This window comes from Hippopotamus amphibius, chromosome 11, assembly GCF_030028045.1.
Source record: "Hippopotamus amphibius kiboko isolate mHipAmp2 chromosome 11, mHipAmp2.hap2, whole genome shotgun sequence".
In the NCBI taxonomy this organism is placed as follows: domain Eukaryota; kingdom Metazoa; phylum Chordata; class Mammalia; order Artiodactyla; family Hippopotamidae; genus Hippopotamus; species Hippopotamus amphibius.
This window is the reverse complement of record NC_080196.1, coordinates 49,496,619-49,516,760: the sequence shown is the minus strand read 5'-3', so window position 1 is coordinate 49,516,760 and position 20,142 is coordinate 49,496,619. Positions and strand designations below refer to the sequence as shown.

At 39.1% G+C, this 20,142-nt stretch overlaps 1 protein-coding gene across 2 annotated transcripts in view; it reads right to left on the bottom strand.

Annotated features, from left to right (window-relative positions):
- Positions 1–19,941, bottom strand: part of LOC130831481 (cyclin-Y-like protein 1) — a 38,288-nt gene extending 18,347 nt beyond the window's left edge. Inside the window, exons 1-4 of one of the 2 annotated variants that reach the window (XM_057699675.1) lie at positions 19,716–19,941; positions 10,701–10,775; positions 8,811–8,845; positions 3,690–3,790 (exon numbers count right to left, since the gene is read on the bottom strand). In XM_057699675.1, coding sequence (XP_057555658.1) covers positions 3,690–3,790; positions 8,811–8,845; positions 10,701–10,775; positions 19,716–19,941 — 437 coding nt within the window. The remainder of the gene's footprint in view (positions 1–3,689; positions 3,791–8,810; positions 8,846–10,700; positions 10,776–19,715) is intronic. The other variant, XM_057699676.1, reaches the window with a different exon arrangement.
- Positions 19,942–20,142: the final 201 nt, after the last annotated feature.

Here is a 20,142-nt window from a genome sequence, read left to right as displayed (position 1 = left end):
GACTAAACAATATGCTATTAAACAACCAAGAAATCATTAAAGAAATCAAAGAGGAAATCAAAAAAAAAACCTAGACACAAATGACAGTGAAAACACAACAACCCAAAACTTATGGGATGCAGCAAAAGCAGTCCTAAGAGGGAAGTTTATAGCAAGACAGTCCTACCTCAAGAAACAAGAAAAATCAAATAAACAACCTAACCTTACACCTAAAACAAGTAGAGAAAGAAGACCAAAAAAACCCAAAGTGAGCAGAAGGAAAGAAATCAGAAAGATCAGGCAGAAATAAATGAAAAAGAAAGGAAGGAAACAATAGCAAAGATCAATAAAACTAAAAGCTGGTTCTTGGAGAAGATAAACCAAATTGATAAACCATTAGCCAAACTTATCAGGAAAAAAAGGGAGAAGATGCAAATCAACAGAATTAGAAATGAAAAAGGAGAAGTAACAACTGACATCGCAGAATTACAAAAAAGCATGAGAGACTGCTACAAGCAACTATATGCCAATCAATTGGATAACCTGAAAGAAATGGATAAACTCTTAGAAAAGTACAATCTTCCAAGACTGAACCAGGAAGAAACAGAAAGTATGAACAGACCAATCACAAGTATGGCAATTGAAACTGTGATTAAAAATCTCCCAACAAACAAGAGCCCAGGGCGAGATGGATTCACAGGCGAATTCTATCAAACATTTAGAGAAGAGCTAACACCTATCCTTCTCAAACTCTTCCAAAATATAGCAGGAGGAGGAACACTCCCAAACTCATTCTACGAGGCCACCATCACCCTGATACCAAAACCAGGCAAAGATGTCACAAAAAAAGAACATTACAGGCCAATATCACTGATGAATATACATGCAAAAATCCTCAACAAAATACTAGCTAACAGAATCCAACAGCACATTAAAAAGATCATACACCATGACCAAGTGGGGTTTATCCCTGGAATGCAAGGATTCTTCAATATACGCAAATCAATCAATGTGATACACCATATTAACAAATTGAAGGATAAAAACCATATGATCATCTCAGGAGATGCAAAAAAATCTTTGGACAAAATTCAACATCCATTTATGATAAAAACTCCCCAGAAAATAGGCATAGAAGGAAAGTACCCCAACATAATAAAAGCCATATATGACAAATCAACAGCCAACATCGTTCTAAATGGTGATAAACTGAAAGCATTCCCTCTAAGGACAGGAACAAGACAGGGATGTCCACTCTCACCATTATTATTCAACATAGTTTTGGAAGTGTTAGCCACAGGAATCAGGGAAGAAAATGAAATAAAAGAAATCCAAATTGGAAAAGAAGTAAAATTGTCACTCTTTGCAGATAACATGATATTATACACAGAAAACCCTAAAGACTCTACCAGAAAACTGCTAGCACTAATCGATGAATTTAGTAAAGCAGCAGGATACAAAATTAATGCACAGAAATCTCTTGCATTCCTATACACTAACAATGAAAGAGCAGAAAGAGAAATTAAGGAAACTCTTCCATTTACCATTGCAACAAAAAGAATAAAATACCTTGGGATAAATCTGCCTAAGGAGGCAAAAGACCTGTATGCAGAAAACTATAAGACACTGATGAAAGAAATCAAAGACGATACAAACAGATGGAGGGACATACCATGTTCTTGGATTGGAAGCATCAACATTGTGAAAATGACTATCATACCCAAAGCAATTTACAGATTCAACGCAATCCCGATCAAATTACCAACGGCATTTTTCACAGAACTAGAACAAGAAATCTTACGATTTGTATGGAAACGCAAAAGACAGCCTAAGCAATCTTGAGAAGGAAAGACAGAGTTGGTGGAATTAGGCTTCCTGAGTACAAACTATACTATAAGGCCATAGTGATCAAGACAGTATGGTACTGGCACAAAAATAGAAAGGAAGATCAATGGAACAGAATAGAGACCTCAGAGATAAACCCAAGCACATATGGGCAGCTTATCTTTGACAAAGGAGGTAAGAAAATACAATGGAAAAAAGACAGCCTCTTCAGTAAGTGGTGCTGGGAAAATTGGACAGCTACGTGTAGAAGAATGAAATTAGAATACTTCCTAACACCATACACAAAAATAAACTCAAAATGGATTAAAGACCTACATGTAAGGCCAGACAGCATAAAACTCCTAGAGGAAAACATAGGCAGAACACTCTATGACATTCATCAAAGCAAGATCCTTTTGGAACCACCTCCTAGAAGAATGGAAATAAAATCAAGAATAAACAAATGGGACCTCATGAAACTTAAAAGCTTGTGCACAGCGAAAGAAACCATAAACAAGACAAGAAGACAACCCTCAGAATGGGAGAAAATACTTGCCAACCAAGCAATGGACAAAGGATTAATCTCCAAAATATACAAGCAGCTCATGCAGCTGAATACCAAAAAAGCAAATAACCCAATCCACAAATGGGCAGAAGACCTAAATAGACATTTCTCCAAAGAAGATGTACAGAAGGCCAACAAACACATGAAAAGATGCTCAACATCACTAATCATTAGAGAAATGCAAGTCAAAGTCACAATGAGGTTTCACCTCACACCAGTCAGAATGGCCATCATCAAAAAATCTAGAGACAATAAATGTTGGAGAGTGTGTGGAGAAAACGGAACTCTCCTGCACTGTTGGTGGGAATGTAAGCTGGTACAGCCACTATGGCAAACAGTTTGGAGGTTCCTTAAAAAACTAAAAATAGAACTACCATATGACCCAGTAATCCCACTCCTGGGCATATACCCAGAGAAAACCATAATCCAAAAAGAAACATGTAGCATAATGTTCACGGCAGCACTATTTACAACAGCCAGGACATGGAAACAACCTAAATGCCCATCAACAGATGAATGGATAAAGAAGATGTGGCACATATATACAATGGAATATTCCTCAGCCATAAAAAGGAATGAAATTGAACTATATGTCATGAGGTGGATAGACCTAGAGTCTGTCATACAGAGTGAAGTAAGCCAGAGAGAGAAAAACAAAAACTGTATGTGAACACATATATATGGAATCTGAAGAAATGGTACTGATGAACCCAGTGACAGGCAGGAGTGGAGATACAGAAGTAGAGAATGGACTTGAGGACACGGGGCTGGGGTGAGGGGCGAAGGGGAAGCTGGGACCAAGTGACAGAGTAGCATAGACATATTTACACTACCAGCTGTAAAATAGATAGCTAGTGGGAAGTTGCTGTATAACAAAAGGAGATCAACTTGATGATGGGAGATGCCTTGGAAGGCCGGGATGGGCAGGATGGGGGGGGGGTCGCGGGAGGGAGGGGATATGGGGATATATGTGTAGATGCAGCTGATTCACTTTGGTGTACCTCAAAGACTGGTACAAGAGTGTAAAGCAAATATATTCCAATAAAGAGTTTGAAAAAAAAAAAAAAAACAACAACAGAAATGCGTCAAATAAAGATTTATATTTGCTATCTGGCTTGCCCTTCTATCATGCACTCTAAGATTAAAATGGAAACTGAAAACCCATATATAGGTCCCTGAAATCAATACATAGTTGACACCAGTTTCTTAACCTGATCACTAAAAAGGACAATTCAAATGAATGAAATTGTGTATGGCTTGGGTGCTTTTAGCAATGAGGGGGTCTCTGTCACTCAGCCCTTGGCAACCTAGTTGTACTCACCATTTTATTGTGGTTCTAAGATTAGGCTGGCTGACTGTGCTGTCATCTAGATATATTGTTGAGGATGAGCTATACTTTTTAGTAAGCTGCCCTGGAGATACCTGAAGGGGAAGGCAAGTAGAAGAAAATGTCACAGTAAGTTAAACCTATAAAAGTGTTTTTTCCTTGCTTAAAATGTCAAACGATAAAGCATTAAGATTTGTCTTACACTCCATGAACTGTCTGAGTGTGATATCCTGTGAAGCTCTATGGGAAACCTCTACACTCTAACTTCCACAGATGAGATTTGAGAAATGGTTTATAAAATGCTGCCCTTGATATAGTACCTACAATCCAACCTGGCAAGCACCTATTATAAATTACCTTTATAATAATGTAAAAAGTTTAGAATAAGATTTCAGTGTTTTTTCCTTCAGCAAAGAAACGCAGCTGAGATTTGCTATTTCTACTCATTTACTACAATAAAATGTAATGCTTTATTTAATATCAATGCAGGAGCATTTCACTGCAGTAAATGAATGCCAATAATGAGACAGTGTGACGAAAAACATTTTTGAATCAGAGGCTGGGCATGCCAGGGGTTCTCTATCTCTAACTAGCTTGGGGCCGTAAGTCTCTCTGGGCCTCAATTTCCTTATCTGGAGGACAAAAAGGTACTGCTTGAAGAGTCTCTCACATCCAAAAAACAGATAAAACAACTCTGAGAGTTTAACTTCTCACTTCATGTTTGAGGAAGACTGCCACTACATTACTCAATTGAGAACCTCAGAGAATACTTTCCATTCATTTCAAAATTTCATCAATTCTCTTCTACATATTTGACACTCCTCAGGACACTTTCCTGCCTCACGCCTTCTGCTCTCTGCCTGCAATGCCTTTTTTTCCCTCCTTGTCCCAGCAAGCTTGACCCCATCTACCTCCAGCATGTATCTGCCAGCAGCCACATGACAAAAGTTCTCCCATTCTCTACACTCAACACATCTAATTCACCAGCTGTTACATGGTCTCAACTGCTTGCATGGTATCACCCTCATAAGTAAGCAAGCTTCTCCAGGTTAGGGAAGATTCTTCTCCTACCTCCAGCTGCTGAGCACAGAATGTGGAACACATTAGGATTCAACAAGTGCTTGAGAAATTATTTAAGATCAATTACAACTAGAAGGTAAATCTTACTAAAGATACAAATTCGTGAGAATTTATCTGCAGTGGTATTGAATAGGTGACAAAGAACTTTTGGAGGCCCTCTAGAGAATAAACTATCTTTCAAACACTTTAGAAGTATCCATTTATTTGTGAAGAGCCCAAGAATACAGCAACAGTCAAATACTAAAATAGCCTAAACTATGTTAGGACAATTCTCTTTCTTAAAGTAAGGCCAGTAACCAAATCCCAGTCACTGTCAGCAGTTGAAAGTAATAGTAGCATTCTTTAATATCACAGAATACAAACAATTGTAATGCTTGGTTTTGTTTTTGGTTTCTGTTTGTTGACTCATTCAGATAAGCCTTCCTGCCTCCTATTAATATAAAATAGTTTTCACCATGCTGTCTCGCTCTCCCATCAGTGTCCTCCACAAATACACAAAAGGTGAGGAAGGGAGAAAATCTAGTTGATGCTTTTTAAAATACACAGCATTTAAATAAAAATTGCCAGCAGCCAATAATCAGGAATATACAAATGGTATAGAAAACACCATTCTGCTTGTTTCAGATGTTTTATGGCAAAGCCACTTATTCCTTATTAACAAAAAGTTCTAGATGGAACATATTTGAAAAGTATCACTAGTTGGAGGACTAATTTATCCTTCAAACGAGAACTGTTTAAAACTCAAACTCTGATATGGTCCTTAAGCTACCTGGTTAATGTGTAATTTTAGAACCTCAAAAAACAGATACAGCATGAAAAATGAAAATTCATTCATTCAAATACTTTTATTCTAAATGAAGCAGGTTATCTTTTAAGGTCATTGCTACTAGGGTATAATATAACATACACTCACATAGTAAAAGTCAATTCTGACCAAAAATCTGTATATGAGGAGAATACAAATAGTAAGGAAATGCTATTTCCTTACTAGAGACTAGTTGGTAGAGCTTTGGGTGATAGTTACCTTGTTTTCCTCTATTAAAAATTTCTTTTTCTATTGTGGTCTTACGGCCCTATGGGGGCTCCTTTAACGTATCAGCAACTTACAGTCTACTGGCTTGATCCTACCAAAGAAACACTTCCGCAGGCCTACTCCTAAAACTATTCAAACTTTTTAGCATCAAGTATTCACTAAAGGATGGCAGAATTAAAGCCTCTGCGCAAAGCCTGGATATGTTACCTGCCAGCAGGTTACTTTTCTCTCACCTTGCTTGAAAATTTAAGATAACTGTCCTTTATGATTAAAGCCTTACCACTGCTGGCTCAAAACCTCAATATTAACTACACGGACACACATAAGGATATAAAATTCAAATCCAAAAAATAAAAAATCAAACAGCTACTGACAGTTTAATGTTCATAGGTATTATTTCAACTGGTTGCTGAAGAACAGTATTTATCTTCATTCAGGACAGAATAGATGGAGTTTTACAACCTTTACAAGGGGAAAGCGTTGCTTAGTAGACTTCAGGTTTAATGGCAAAGACTAAAAAATAATCCTACCTAGCAGGCTAGTGACAACCCCCAAAACTGCTGAAATCCTGCCCCCACCCAATCACTCTTCTCACTGTGCCTAACGCCTCTGACTTTAACCCATTAAAAAAATAAAGCTGAAGTTCACTTTTGTCCTCCCCCTTTTCACAAGTTTTGGATATGTTTATTAAGAATCAATGACTTTAACTTAAAAATCTGTAATACTTCATGCATAATATTCCATCTATGTTGCACATTAATGAATATGGTATGGTGAGTGGTTTGAATTAAAGTCTTAATAAAGGCCTTAGCAGAAAAGTATACTATTTTAATTAAGGTATAATCAAACATATTATCTGAATTAATATCATTATATGGAATTAAAACTGTAAACGTAGAACCTATATTCAAAGTATAAATCTAAGTTTGAGTGGATTGACCACAAATCTATTTCCTCTTCCCCTTCTTTCAGAGATATCATCTCATTAGAATTAAAGGCATTTTTTAAAAACGCTATAAAGGCTATCCATAAGACAGGATAAAGACAGCAGGTGATTTTTAACATTTGAAAGATGAAAAGGCTAGATAAAGCAGTGGTAACTGACATGGCAGGAGAGAGGAAGCACAACCTTGGTACCTACAGAGAATGACTGGGACAGGAACAAGGAAGTCAATTTGCCTTACAGAACCCAAAGCAGGCTCAGAATTCAGAGGCGTGGTCCCCCAAATCCTTACAGTGAAGCCCATCAGTTAACAAGTTCTCTAAGTGATGCTTCCAATTAGGTCTTAACAGACAGTCAGGGCCCACCACACGTTTGAGGGAAGGCCCCAACAAGTAAGAGATCAAAACAGGGAGAAGGAATTGATGAGCGTGATAAAATTCAGAAGCAAGTGAAAACTTTAAAAAAAAATCTTAAACATCCATAGAAAGATGAGAAACTGCATCAGTGGAAAAAAAAAAGAATGACAGGATGTAAGAACTCTATAAAAATAAGGTAGACAAAACAATATATTCAATAGAAGGATTAGAGTATAGTCAAGGAAATCTCCAGTACGTGGGACAAAAAGACAAAATGCAAAACAGAAGGGGAAAAAAATTAATTAGAGATCTGTACAGGAATGCTGCTCTAGGACTTACAACATCTGAATAATAGGAATCCAGGAAAAAAAACCAAAAACAAAACAGAAAATATGAAAGAAACACACAAAAAAGGTCTATACCAAACCATATTATGAAATTTCAAAATCCCAGGGAGAGAAGGTACTAAAAGGTTCCAGAGAAGGAAGGGATGGGGGAAAAGGACTAAAATCGATAATGTACAATGTATCATATGTCGACAGACTTAAGAGCAACACTGTCAATGAGAAGAAGAGAGGGAAATGTCTTTAGAACTGCAAAAATTAGTTTCAAGCTAGAATTCTATACTTTATCAAACAGGAGTTTCAGAGAGGCTAGATCTCTATAAAATTTCTGCTCATGTGCCCTTTCCCCAGGAAAATGTGTCCAGCAAACAAGGGACTATAACAAGACAGAGGGAAACACAGAATCTAGGACATCAGGCACCCAACACAAGAGAGCAGTTATGTGAGATCCCAGATGACTTCTCACAGATATCCCAGGAAAACAGACACAGAGCCGGCCTAGGGGAAGACTAGTCTATATGGGAGCAGGAAGACAAAAGGTTGGGGAAGAGCGTCTCCAAGGAAAAAAATGCAACAGATGTGGCTTAGTAGATGGAAAATACTTTTGATAGGCATGTGACAAACGTTACAACACTTGGGGGGAAAAAAGAGCTGTTAGAAAACAGGCAAGTGAATATAGTCAGGAAATTAATTCCACAGAAAAAATGAAGAATGTGAAAGCAGGGAGACCGGCCAGGGAGCTGTATGAGATCACATTGGCTAGGAAAAGGGCGAGTGGAGTATCCTGGAGAAGTGCAGAAGGGCTCAAATGTCGTTAATACTTAAGAAAAAGAATGGTGTACAAGGAGGAGGCACAGTCATAGAACTACAGGGTTCAGCAATAAACAACATCTACAGTCTTAATAATGTAAACATTGATTCTGATTTCATAAAAACTGATACACGTTGAAGGAACAGAGGGAGGGAAATAAGGTCATGGTGGGGTGAGGAAGCTAAGCTTTCACCTGCTATGACAAGAAGTTCATGAACAGTGCTAAAAATTAACTTACCTATTACACGTTTATTACTTTGGTTCAAAAAATAAGATCAAAAGATTAAGGCAAAAGAATTTAAGGCAGACCTTTATACCACAACCATATTACTGAAATCTAACTTGAATGTCAGAATCCTTAAAAAATGGGCACTACTAAGTCAAAGACTTTCCTGAATACATTGGATAATTAGGAAAAGAGAGCTAGAAAATCTACAAAAAAGAGGTCCACGCTAACAGTACTGGATCCAGCATATTTTTTAGGATTCATGGCAGACATATTTTTAATTCAAACCATTAATTTCTTAACTTTTCAACTGTTTACTCACATGGTTTAAATGGTTGCTCTTCCTCTTCTCTCGCACTAAGAATAAAAAAAATTTACTGATGAATTCTGATACAAATGCCACAGAAAAATAAAAGTAGTCACTATCTGACGGATTACCAATAACATAATGAGATAAAATTCCATTTTATTTCTTAAAATAATTTCCAACAGAATATATAATTTAAATCACCCAGCAAGATGAGTGCTACAAATAAAATCTAAAAACTTAGTTTTACTTTTTGACCTAATAGATATTCTGTATTAGGGACAAACGAAAGACTCTCCATTTACAAAGGAAAAGAACAAAGCAAATTAGGCCAGGTAAGAAATTTAGCTCATGAAAAAATTTACCCTGCTGCACAGCTGAACTACTATTCAGTAGTATATTCTAATTCTACATTTACACACAGCTTACTTTCATTACCAGCATCTAACAGATGACAACTCTAAGAACCAGTTGGCCAGGCACTCATCTCTAAATGCACTAGTATCCCTGCAAGCATCCTGAATCACTTATTGGTAACCTACTCAAATACCTTACTGAAAAAATACATGGGTCTTTACACAACTGGAAAGTAACCTATCTTAAATTTAAATTTTAAAATGAGTGCGCTAACTTAACTGAACATTATCTACAGCACACAAAACTGTTTTGCGCCAACAAAAGCCAGAAGAATAAAAGGTCAAAGAGGGTCTTAGGCCACACTCTTTCCCACACTACCCCCTTTAACTCAGGACGGGCATTACAGGCACAAATTCTTTAAGACTGAAGAGAGAGATGGGCATGGGGCAACTTTTCTTTTACTGTCTCCACAGTCTCTCTACATGTGAGCAGCTCATGGCTCTGGAAGAAACTGAGAAATATAGCAATCCTAACCAGAAATGATTGTCTCAAGACAAAGTACACGCACTGCAAAAATGCCAAGTTAAAAACCCTAGGAGCTTCCAAGCTGGTGAACATGTGGTGCCCTCGGAGATGGCATGAAAGCTCTGCACCCTGTCCCTGTGCCTGGCCCTCTGCGTCTCTTCCACCTGGCTGTTCCTAAGTTATATCCTTTCATAAAAACCAGCGATCTTAATGGGGAAAAAAAGAAAACTCCATTTTTTATTGTGCTGCATCACTTCAAATATTATGGAAGGTTCCCTTGTATTTCTGCTCTGGTGATCAACTGAAAAAGTTGGTCATGGATGGCTTTTTAGCAAATAAACTAGGATTTAACATAACATTAAGGAAGGCAAGCAAGAGTGCAAAAAATTCTATACTTCTCATTCTCTTAAAACAAGGACACAGGAAGTTTACATGAGTTTCACATGCTTAGGATAATCTTCTGTGAAACCCCATAAGGCATGTTGCTCTGATTACCCTGGCACAGCACTACATTAGGATGAGAAAGTTTTGAATAGCTTCAAAGTTCTGAGTAGCATAATTCCGGATGTGAGATATGCTCATCTGGTTGAGCACTGTGTAAAACAGGGCCAAAATCACAAGACTCAATTCCCATGTATAACAACTGATGTTTTTGACTTGCTCAAATGAAAACCTAACTCTGACCTAAACCCTATCATTCATCTTTAACACATGTGCTCTTTGGAGCAAGGGGGAAAGAACAAACTATCATGGAGAAACAGACCCCATCTAAATCATGTGGCCAGGTGACTATGTTGGTAAAGAAGTGGCAAAATGTATCAACAGATGGTTTAAGTGTTCTCCTCACTAAAACAGTGACAACTAAAGGACACTGAATCATCATATATGAAAATAAGATGAGTGAATACATGAAAAAAAATGAAACATTTAAACCATTGTAAGAGTTTTTCTAAATCCTTCCCATAATACAAAACAAAAGCAGTTTTCAATCTTTTTCTCAGGGGAAAAAAAGCATTGTCTCACCATCCATTTGAGATTTGCTCCAGAAAAGTGTGCTTGCCCTTGGGTGGTCAGAAGGGTTTGATTCCAAAGCGACATCTGTGTAGGAAGAGAAAAAGGTGTGATAATTTAGTTGAGTAGAAAAATACATGATTTTAAAAATAGCTACACACTGATTTCAACCACTTTTAAGAGTCTTGAGAAGAGCTTCTAGTCATGACAAAAAGGCAATTTTAGTTAAAGGCAACAATATAAAAATTCTATTGGGAAACAGCAAAATTGTAGAAACTCACCATACAGGTGGAATAAAACCATGGCTATGACTTAAACTTTTCTTAACTTGCACCTAAATAATCGATGCTACTTTTAGATGAATCATATATGTGACTCCCCTCCTACTTATCAATTAAAAATTCAGTCACCCTCCTTTAACCTGATATTACTAGCACATTCCAGAAACAGTCTCAAGAAGCAAGTTATGCTGTGGCCAGCTATTGTCAGATACCAGCTCAATATATCAAATATGCCAAAAACTAGCGAGTTGCTTTTGGCAAATGTTCTTCAGACAATCAAATGGCTAATTCTAACACCATTCAACAAATGAACTCATTTAGTTGGCTGTGGTTTATGTGGGGGCTATTCATCATGGCAGACTGAAGAGGACTACATAAAAGTTCAATGTTCTAATCTACAGGAACACTTCCATGATAGGGACTTTTAACTTTGTCCTCTGTTTCCAAAGCTAAACTCTCACTTCTTCATTCCATGCTGCATGATTAATTTGGGGCTTCAATAAGAGTACTTTCTGGAGCAGATCATAAGGCTACTTGGAAAAAATTTTAGCCATACCTACGTAAAAAGGTGGGTCTGCCTGCAGTCCACCTTGCACCAAGGTGGGATAGTCTTCTATTTAGGCAGAAATACAAAACAAGCGCCAGCCACCGCATTGGATAGTAAGGTTATGGTTTCAAACAAACAAATAAACAAATATAAAAGCCCTATGACACTTCCTCAGCAAAGTCCATCTCAAACCACTTCACCCATCTTTTAAGACACTGGATCAAGATTCAGAGAAAGAGTAATGGTTAAAGCAATATTTCCCAAACCACATAATAATTGTTTTCTTTTTTAAAGAGGGATTTGGTGGTCAAAGTGAAATACAATATATCCCTGACTCTCAGAGAATCAAAAGAATACACATTGATATATTAAAAACTAATCAGTCTAGTAGTGAATTCTGTCTAACCCCAGTATTTCACAAATTTGTTTACCTAGAATCCCATTTTCCCCCAAAAAAGAATTTGGCACGAACAGTAACTTGGGACTTCCCAGTTTAGCAGGAATCTGAGCCACCCATTTTAATGTTACTGCCAGCATTAGAAATTTACATAGCCAAACCAACTGCTTTGTTCTTCATGAAAATTCCTTCACTGAATTTGAAGTTTATTAAGCTGCTTTGGGAGAAAATAATTCATTCAACATTTTTATGTAAAAGACCCATACAATTCTTTTAAAGTTTTTTCCCCTACATATTTGAAAAATGAGACAATGGGAAAATAAATTTCAGTTGTACACAAAGTGACAGGCAGAGACTTTCACAGCTGCCTCTAACCTAAGGCTTCTGAAAGGATTCATGACTACTTACCTGTACCAAAAAGGAAGTAAACAGACTACACTTGAATCTAAAAAATGAGCAGAAATGTTTGCAAAGTGGCCAAATTATTTTATCAGTGTCTATGGCATGGTAAAACTTAACAATTTTCAATGGTAGTCCAGGAAAAGTAAGTGCCAGAATCAAACGGAAGCAAGTTTTAACAACACCCCCACCCCCCGCCCCCCCAAGATGTGCTGCTATGGATCTAAATACAAAAATCAAGAAGGCTGGGATAAAAGAAATGACAACATGCAGAAAAAAGCAAACTTAGCCCAAGTGACCAGAAAAAAGCTGGCACTCCCCCAGTCTATCCTAGGGGGTTCAAACACGGGCACATGACCAAGGACTGGCAGATCACAGCTGTCCTGGGACTTCCCAAGAAAACAGAGAAAGGCAGAGCTGTGCTCCAGGATCCTCAGCGAGTCTGGAGCTGCCAGACACCCCTCTTGCTATCACGAGGGGAAAGCCTTTTCAGGAGACATCAAGAGAGGAAAGCAGAACTGCCACAGGCTCTAAGGACATCATCTTAACTCCTGGTCAAGCAGCGCTTAACTTACTCTGTGAACTCTGGTTCTACAGGTCAATACTTTTTAAAAAATGTAAGCTGTTGTGAGATCAATTTTCTTTAACTTGCAATTGAAGGAGACCTGGCTCATCAGCAGTACACATGATCACAATAAAGGTGGGGAAAGGTAAAAGTCACTTGCTCATTCCTTTAACAAATATCATGAACAGATATCTGAGCCAAAACGATGCTCTGTTTAAAACTTAACCCATAAATTCACAATCATTACTTTTAGTTGCTTTTCTTACACATTAAAAAAAAAAGCTCTAATTAGTCTACAATTTAGGTCTTCCTGTTCTAACAAGTGCTCTCCACCCCACGGTTGCATATTTACTGTATAACATAAGCCATTAGACAGTAAACTCATACTTATGACACTTCTGCACTCTCGTTAACCGTTTTCCCAAGAACCTAAGGAGACTATGATAAAACCTACTACTCTTCACTATCACAGGGGAAGACTGCCAACCGTAGTAAGCAAAGCATTACCACCCACCATCCCGCTCATCCCCGCCCCCCAACCACCACCACACACACCCACACCCACACACAAATTGAGAGAGAGTTCAGGAAATTACTGTGCATTTTATATGTGAATTCTTCCTAAAATTATTTCTTTAGATACCTCTAAGAATATTTTAATCCAGAAGAAATATTCCTGAGCTAACGATTAGGGGTTATGATGTAAATTGCATTTTAAGACCCATCACTCTTGTATTATCAATTTAAATTGCAACTTATTTGACAGCATGATAGGTCGATGTAGAAAAAGTATGATTAAAAAAAATTAAACTCCGGTCTTAATGTAAATATTCCTCAGAGGAAACCTGTAAAACACCATTGACATTGAATACTGCTTTTCCTCCAACCTAAGATTCTATCCGTTTTCAGATCCATCTCAACTGCAGATATTAAAAATGTGACAATATAGGCAACTTAAAACAAATGAAATGCATTACTGAAGGCTAAAAGTGTTAAAATTATGCTATCAAACTGTCAATAAATAATTTTTCCTTTGTCAAAATATTAGAGGGAGAGGGACGTGACCAAGAAATCATCTGACAGAAGCACCATATTTCAGAAAAAGACTAATTTCAACATATTGATTTCAATATATTCCAATTAAACAGTTTCTGGGCCAACTGCTGGGCACCAGTTTACTTAAAGACTTACTGTGTTTACTGAACTGCCCTAGCATCCCTATACTGCAAAGTGTATTAGTTTTATGGCTCATAATACAAACATTACAATTCTTACAATGACCATGTAAACTGATGATTTCATCCCTTTGAGTCCACACTGGCCACCCCAGTCAGGGAGTTCCTGCCCGCCAGCCCTGAGCTGGGCTGCCTCACCAGAGGGCACACAACAGGCTCCTGCACCCGCCAGTCTACTGCTCGCCCAAGCCTTGTTCCTGCTTTTCCAGCTTCTGACAACCCTGGCTTCCAAACTTCCCAACTCTGGTTTCCAACTGCTTCTGCACCTGCCTCTATCTTGGTTCTCACTCTTGCCTTATTTTAATCCTCAATCAGTGTGTTAGTGATCATGACTGAGAGGTGACATATAGGTAAGTATACCTGGCTTTGTATATTTCCAAAGAGCATTTTACTCAGTTGCTTGGACTTTTAAGAACCTTTCTGGGTTGTAAGTTACCTTCATTTCATTTCACATTATGTAATGTAACTGTTTTCACGCTAAAGTTTTATTACTTTAACACACTAAAACAAACAAAGAAAGGGGGGTGAGCAAAAAGGCAGTATTCCAAAGGAGCTCACATAATGTCATCAAATAAATTCTGTTCCTCTATGCTGTACATTTGGAATTTACAGTGCTGATCTATCAAGACTCATTTTTATAACCTTGGACAACTCAATGTATACCTCAGAGAAGAATTCCTACACAACCTGACTCAGAACATGGTAAGAACATTTCAAATGAAATGCAAGAGCAATTCATATACTACATAAAGCACAATAAATGACAAAACAAAGCTTTCACAAATTAACTCAAAAGCAGAAAGCGAACACTTAGCATTCCACAGGAAAGGGTACATCCACTCATCATGCCCACCCAAATACCGTCTTAAGCAAATAGTGCTTCGGCTACCCACTAAAGGAAAAGGGGATAACAGTCACACAACCAGCAGGAATGACTCCTCGGGTTTTTTTGTTCTTAAATAAGCACATACATATTACTTCTCCTGCTGCTGTCATGGAGATTACTGTATATGCTTTCCTTGCTTTTCTCACATAACATCTCCTGGAGATCAAGTCACAGCAGGAGAGCCCCCTAATTCTTCACTGTGTGGATGTGCCAGTTTATTTTACCAGTCCCATACTGGACACTGAATTATCTCCAATATTGTGCTATTGAAGAAATGCAACCAAAGTTTGTGAATATGTGGTTTCATATTTGCGGGATATAGCTTCATTATAAATTCCTTTAGTGGGATCTCTGGATTCAGTGAGATTCTGTCAACTTCCCCTTCATGAGGTCGAACCATTTCACACTTCCACTAGCAATACATGAATGTAACTTTCTTCAGTCTCACCAAAGAAGGCAGTGCCAAGTTTTTACATTTTCTCCCAACAGGAGAGAAACTATAATAATTTTATTTTGCATTTCTCTTATGTGTGAGGATATGTTTAAAGGCCATATATATTTCTTTTTCTGTGACGTGTCCCATTCACACCGTTGTTAACCGACTTTTAGATTCACTCAATTGCTTCAACTCAGCCTATTTTAGGCCTTTATTAGTATCAAGTTTTTGTTCAAGCCACTGTTGGCTCTCTCACCTGAACAGGCAGTAGCACCAGCCTAACTGGTCTCCTTGCTTCCTTCCACTCTTGCCTGCATTATCATCTGTCTTCACACAGACGCTGGTCTGATCTCCCTCCACCCTCCCCAACCTCCCTCCCTTTTTTAAGGAATTAACATCATTCCCCTGCATATAATCCTTCAATGGTTTCCCATTACAATTAGACGAAAATCCATCTTTTTTCCTCAAGGCCCACTAGGCATACAAGGTCTTAATCCCCCATATTCTTCCACTTAGTTGCAGTCACTCGTGTTTTTCGGTCCTTTGCGTGCACCAAGCGTATTCCCTTCTGAGGAGCTGCACAGAAGCCCCTTCTCCCGCATCCTCACATGGCTCCCTCTCTCTTAGGACTGCTCACAGGTCATGTAAGGAGAGCAGCTGTCTTTAACCACCCCATGTAAAACGGCCCTCCTCCCCAGTCCATGACCCTCATTTGCTTTCCTCTCAGGGTCTCACCACCTGACATGATGCTTGTGTTGTCAGCCCCTAGGCACCACTAGAAAGGAAGGACCTGAGTTAGAATACAGGTTTTGTCTTGTATAACCACTGTTTGCCCTGCATCTGGAATGGTGCCGATACTCATCTGTTTCAGTGTACCCAAAACCACTGACGTTTCCCAATTTTCCCACAACATCTAAGATTTCTTCCAATGCAAAATGTCTTTTGATGTGTCTGTCACCTAAGACCAGCATTAATTTTACATCTCTTAGAGTAGTAGTTGAGTTACTCAGAATCAAAGACACGAGAGAGGTTACCAAGAACCACAAAAACCTAAAAGAGGAAATCTAATGTTTAGTGAAAAATCAATGGTAACTTTAATTTGGGAGAAGAACACTTAATGTTAAAATACCTTAACTACAAAATGACCCTATGAATTTAATTGAGTCATAAGACAATGTGTACCATCAGAATTCCATAGGGAAGTATCAATACAACGCATCCATTTTTCTCTGTGTCTCCAGAATAAAGCATTATAATGGTATGATAAAAGATGCTCAACCATAAAGGGTGGATAAATGAATGATGCCCCAACCATTCGATGGCACAGGAAACAGCTGCTAAAAGGCAGGCAGTAGAGCTACTTGCAATTGCATGCAAATGCATCCTGGAGCTCTCTCTAGATGCCAGCACACCTCTAGGAGCGTCACATCATTTTCCTTTATAACAAAAACTTACAAAGTGGCACATAAAGAACAATCTCATTTTTGTAAAATAAACACGTTATGTGTATATGCATACAAAAGGTTCAGGAAGAATCAACACCAAAATATTAATAAAAATTCTGGATATTCTAGTATGAGTGAATGACTTTTCCTTATTTTCTAAATCTTTTACGTCAAATGTTTATTAATATTGTCAACAAAAAAAGTAAAAAAAATAAAGTGTTTAAAACAGCTACTGGAAAGAGGAAAGATCTGTTGCTCAGAGGTTTTTCCACATCATATTGCCAATTCCTTCCCTGCCCACTCCTCTGGAGGATGGGAGGAAGGGGTCACTTGAGACAGCACCTTGCACCAGAAAACTAGCAAAGCTCCTAAGGTCAGGACATAAAGGCTCTATGAAAAGTTGATGAATAATAATTAATCAGATAATAAGACCGTAGCATCTTATTTTCTATTACTGACACTACCATCAGTTATATTAGATACACTGTTAAAGACAAGGTAGTAAAAAAATTCTTTTGAGTCTATCTGAAATCTATACTAGGTCCTGAGGAGTTATTGCTATCTGAAATCTATACTAGGTTCTTAGGAGTTACTGCTTTGAAATGGCTTGAACAAATCATGTTCTTCTCAAATGTTTCTGAAAAACAAGACAAGAGCATCATTTATGTATGATTCTGTCTTAAGTAACCAAGTAATTCTTCATTGCAGGAAAGCCAAAATGTTTTATAGCGAAGTAGGTATTTCTCAGTTTCCAGGGAAATGGATATAAAATTGTCTGAAAAAAAGACATTAAGAGCAAACTTTCAATGTGCCTGTATTTTATATTTGGTGTTCTGACCTTGTTTCTAGGGAAACAATAGGCAAATGCTGAAACTGAGGTTTCTCTTATCACTTTATTATGCCGAAAAAAGACAAACTGAAATGAAATGTTAACAATCATGTGAAACATAAAAAGGTAAATTCTGTGCTCATGAACTCTGTTTTTCCAGTTCCTGGTCTAGCACTCTTCATACCTTAGTCGCATGCTAAATGCTTAGTACCTTCCTTACCTGCCTGCTTACCAGCTTCTTCTAATGTCCCTCTGTCCAGGGCATTCTCGGCTTCCACTGGAGGTCACCAGAACAAACTCTTTAAAATACATCAATGTGTTTACCTGACTGGTAAATGTAGGCTATTTCATGACTTCTACTTTTCGTCATAGCCATTGTAATGAATGTACAGACATAGAATGGAGAGGGAAATGCTGCTTCTGAGTTGTGTACAATAAACTTGAATGGAAATAATCAAAACTGGAGTAAGTTGAGATAGGTCTACTTTATGGATAAATTATAAAATATAAGGTGCACTCTAAACAGTTTTTTAAGCACCCCAAGAACTGAATTTGGTGTATCTATCACTTCCCAAGTCTGTCTCTTCTGCTGAGAAGCTGTGTTACACAGTCATTTCAGATCTCTAGGTCTTGGCTTCTTCATCGGCAACACAGGGAAAATATACACGGGCCTCATTTGTAGATGGAAGGGCCAAGTGAAATACACATGAAAATATGTTGTAAATCTTAAAAGAACTAAATTTTGGCCTCTCATCCCATGCTAGTTTTTTAAAATCACTTAGAGGCTTACCTTACAGTAACAAGCAGAGCAGTTTTCACAAGGACTTACATGATTTGTGTTTAAAGCTACCATTAATTCACATAATTTGTTCATTATTTCACAATATCTGACTATTCTGAAAAGGGAGTACCTTCCACTTACAAAGCCACATCCATCATATGGATGAATCCACAGGCTTCATTATTCTAACTTTTAAAGAAATTACGTAAAGACAACTAAAATTTAAATACAAGAGCTATAAGACATTTCCTTTATGAAATCATCTCTGGCATTTCAATGAAACAAATGGTCCAGTGGGGCTTTAACATCTTTAGGATACAATGTTTTATACTTCAAAGAACACAGTCTATTATAGAGCCACTGTGTTACCCAGAATTGTTTTTTTTTAACCTACAGCCACCCCTTTCCAAAATTCTGGAGGCAAAAATCAAACATTTCCTCTCTTCTCTCTCTCCTCTCCTCCCTGACAACCCGTCCACCCCCCAGCCATTTAGTCTTCAGAACTTTTACCTGAAATGTTCAAGTTGAATAGGATTCGGGGGGGGGGGGGGCGGGGGGGCGGTTGCCACGGAAACACTTTCCTGCAGGAAAAGGTATCAACTCGCAAACCTTTATATTACGAATTACAATCAAATTTGTTTTCTCTCCTTTGAAACTTTTGACCAACAGTCTCAGGAACCACTCCACCCCTCCCTTAGAACAGGCAACGTGTCAATGAAGTCGGTTAATTAAGGCTATGGGGCTGAAGACATATTTGTGTCAAAGTGGGAATTTTAAAGTAATCAGAACTCCCGTGGGGGTCTCCTTTGGGTAAAAAAAAAAAACCTATTCTCTGCAGTCCTCGAAGTAACATTTCACACCGTTCCCAGTTATTTTAAGACCCCCCCCCCCCACTTTCTTTCCTATGGAGTTCAAGAAGGGCCGCAGACGGGAGGGTCTCAGGCCCGGCTGGGAAATGGGAATGGGGGAAAGAACTGGGCGATCAGGTAGCAAAGAGGGAAGGAGACTGGCTGGACGTGAGAGGGAAAGAATAAGTGGTGGGGACGCCAGACAGAGCCAGCCCTCGTCCCCGGTGCCCAGCCCTGGGAGAGCCAACTCGGGGCACGAAGAAGCCCTAGGCGGCGGCTCCCTCCCGGGGGACCCTGCGAGCGGTGGGTGCCACAGGGAAGCCCAAGAGGTGACAGCGCCGGCCCCGTGAGGGGCAAGGCGCGCCCTCCTCTTCTTACCTTCGCGCATCTCCCAGTCGCTGCTGTGCTGCAGGTGGTGGCCTTCGCCTGCTCCCAAGTCCAACTCGGCAGGTTCCATGGCAGCTGGCACTAGCACTATAGCCTCCGCGGCCCCGGCCGCCGCCTCGTAGACCTCAGACTCATCGTCCAGCTCCACCGACTTCTTGCACCAGCCCAACTTGGGGCTGGCAATGGGGCACACGCAACAGCTCAGCGTGTTCCCCATGGGGCGCCTCCGCTCTTCGCAGCCGCCGCCGCGGCTCCTCCCCCGACTCTGCTGCGCTCAACAGCCACCCCCTCCCCCAACAATGGCGCTGCGGGCACCGGCAGCCCCGGGCTATGCCTGGGCTGGGCTGTGCAGGTAGACGCGGCCTCGCCCGCCGCTTGCCCGCCTGCCCTGGCGCCGGGCCCCGGGGCTCAGGCCCCG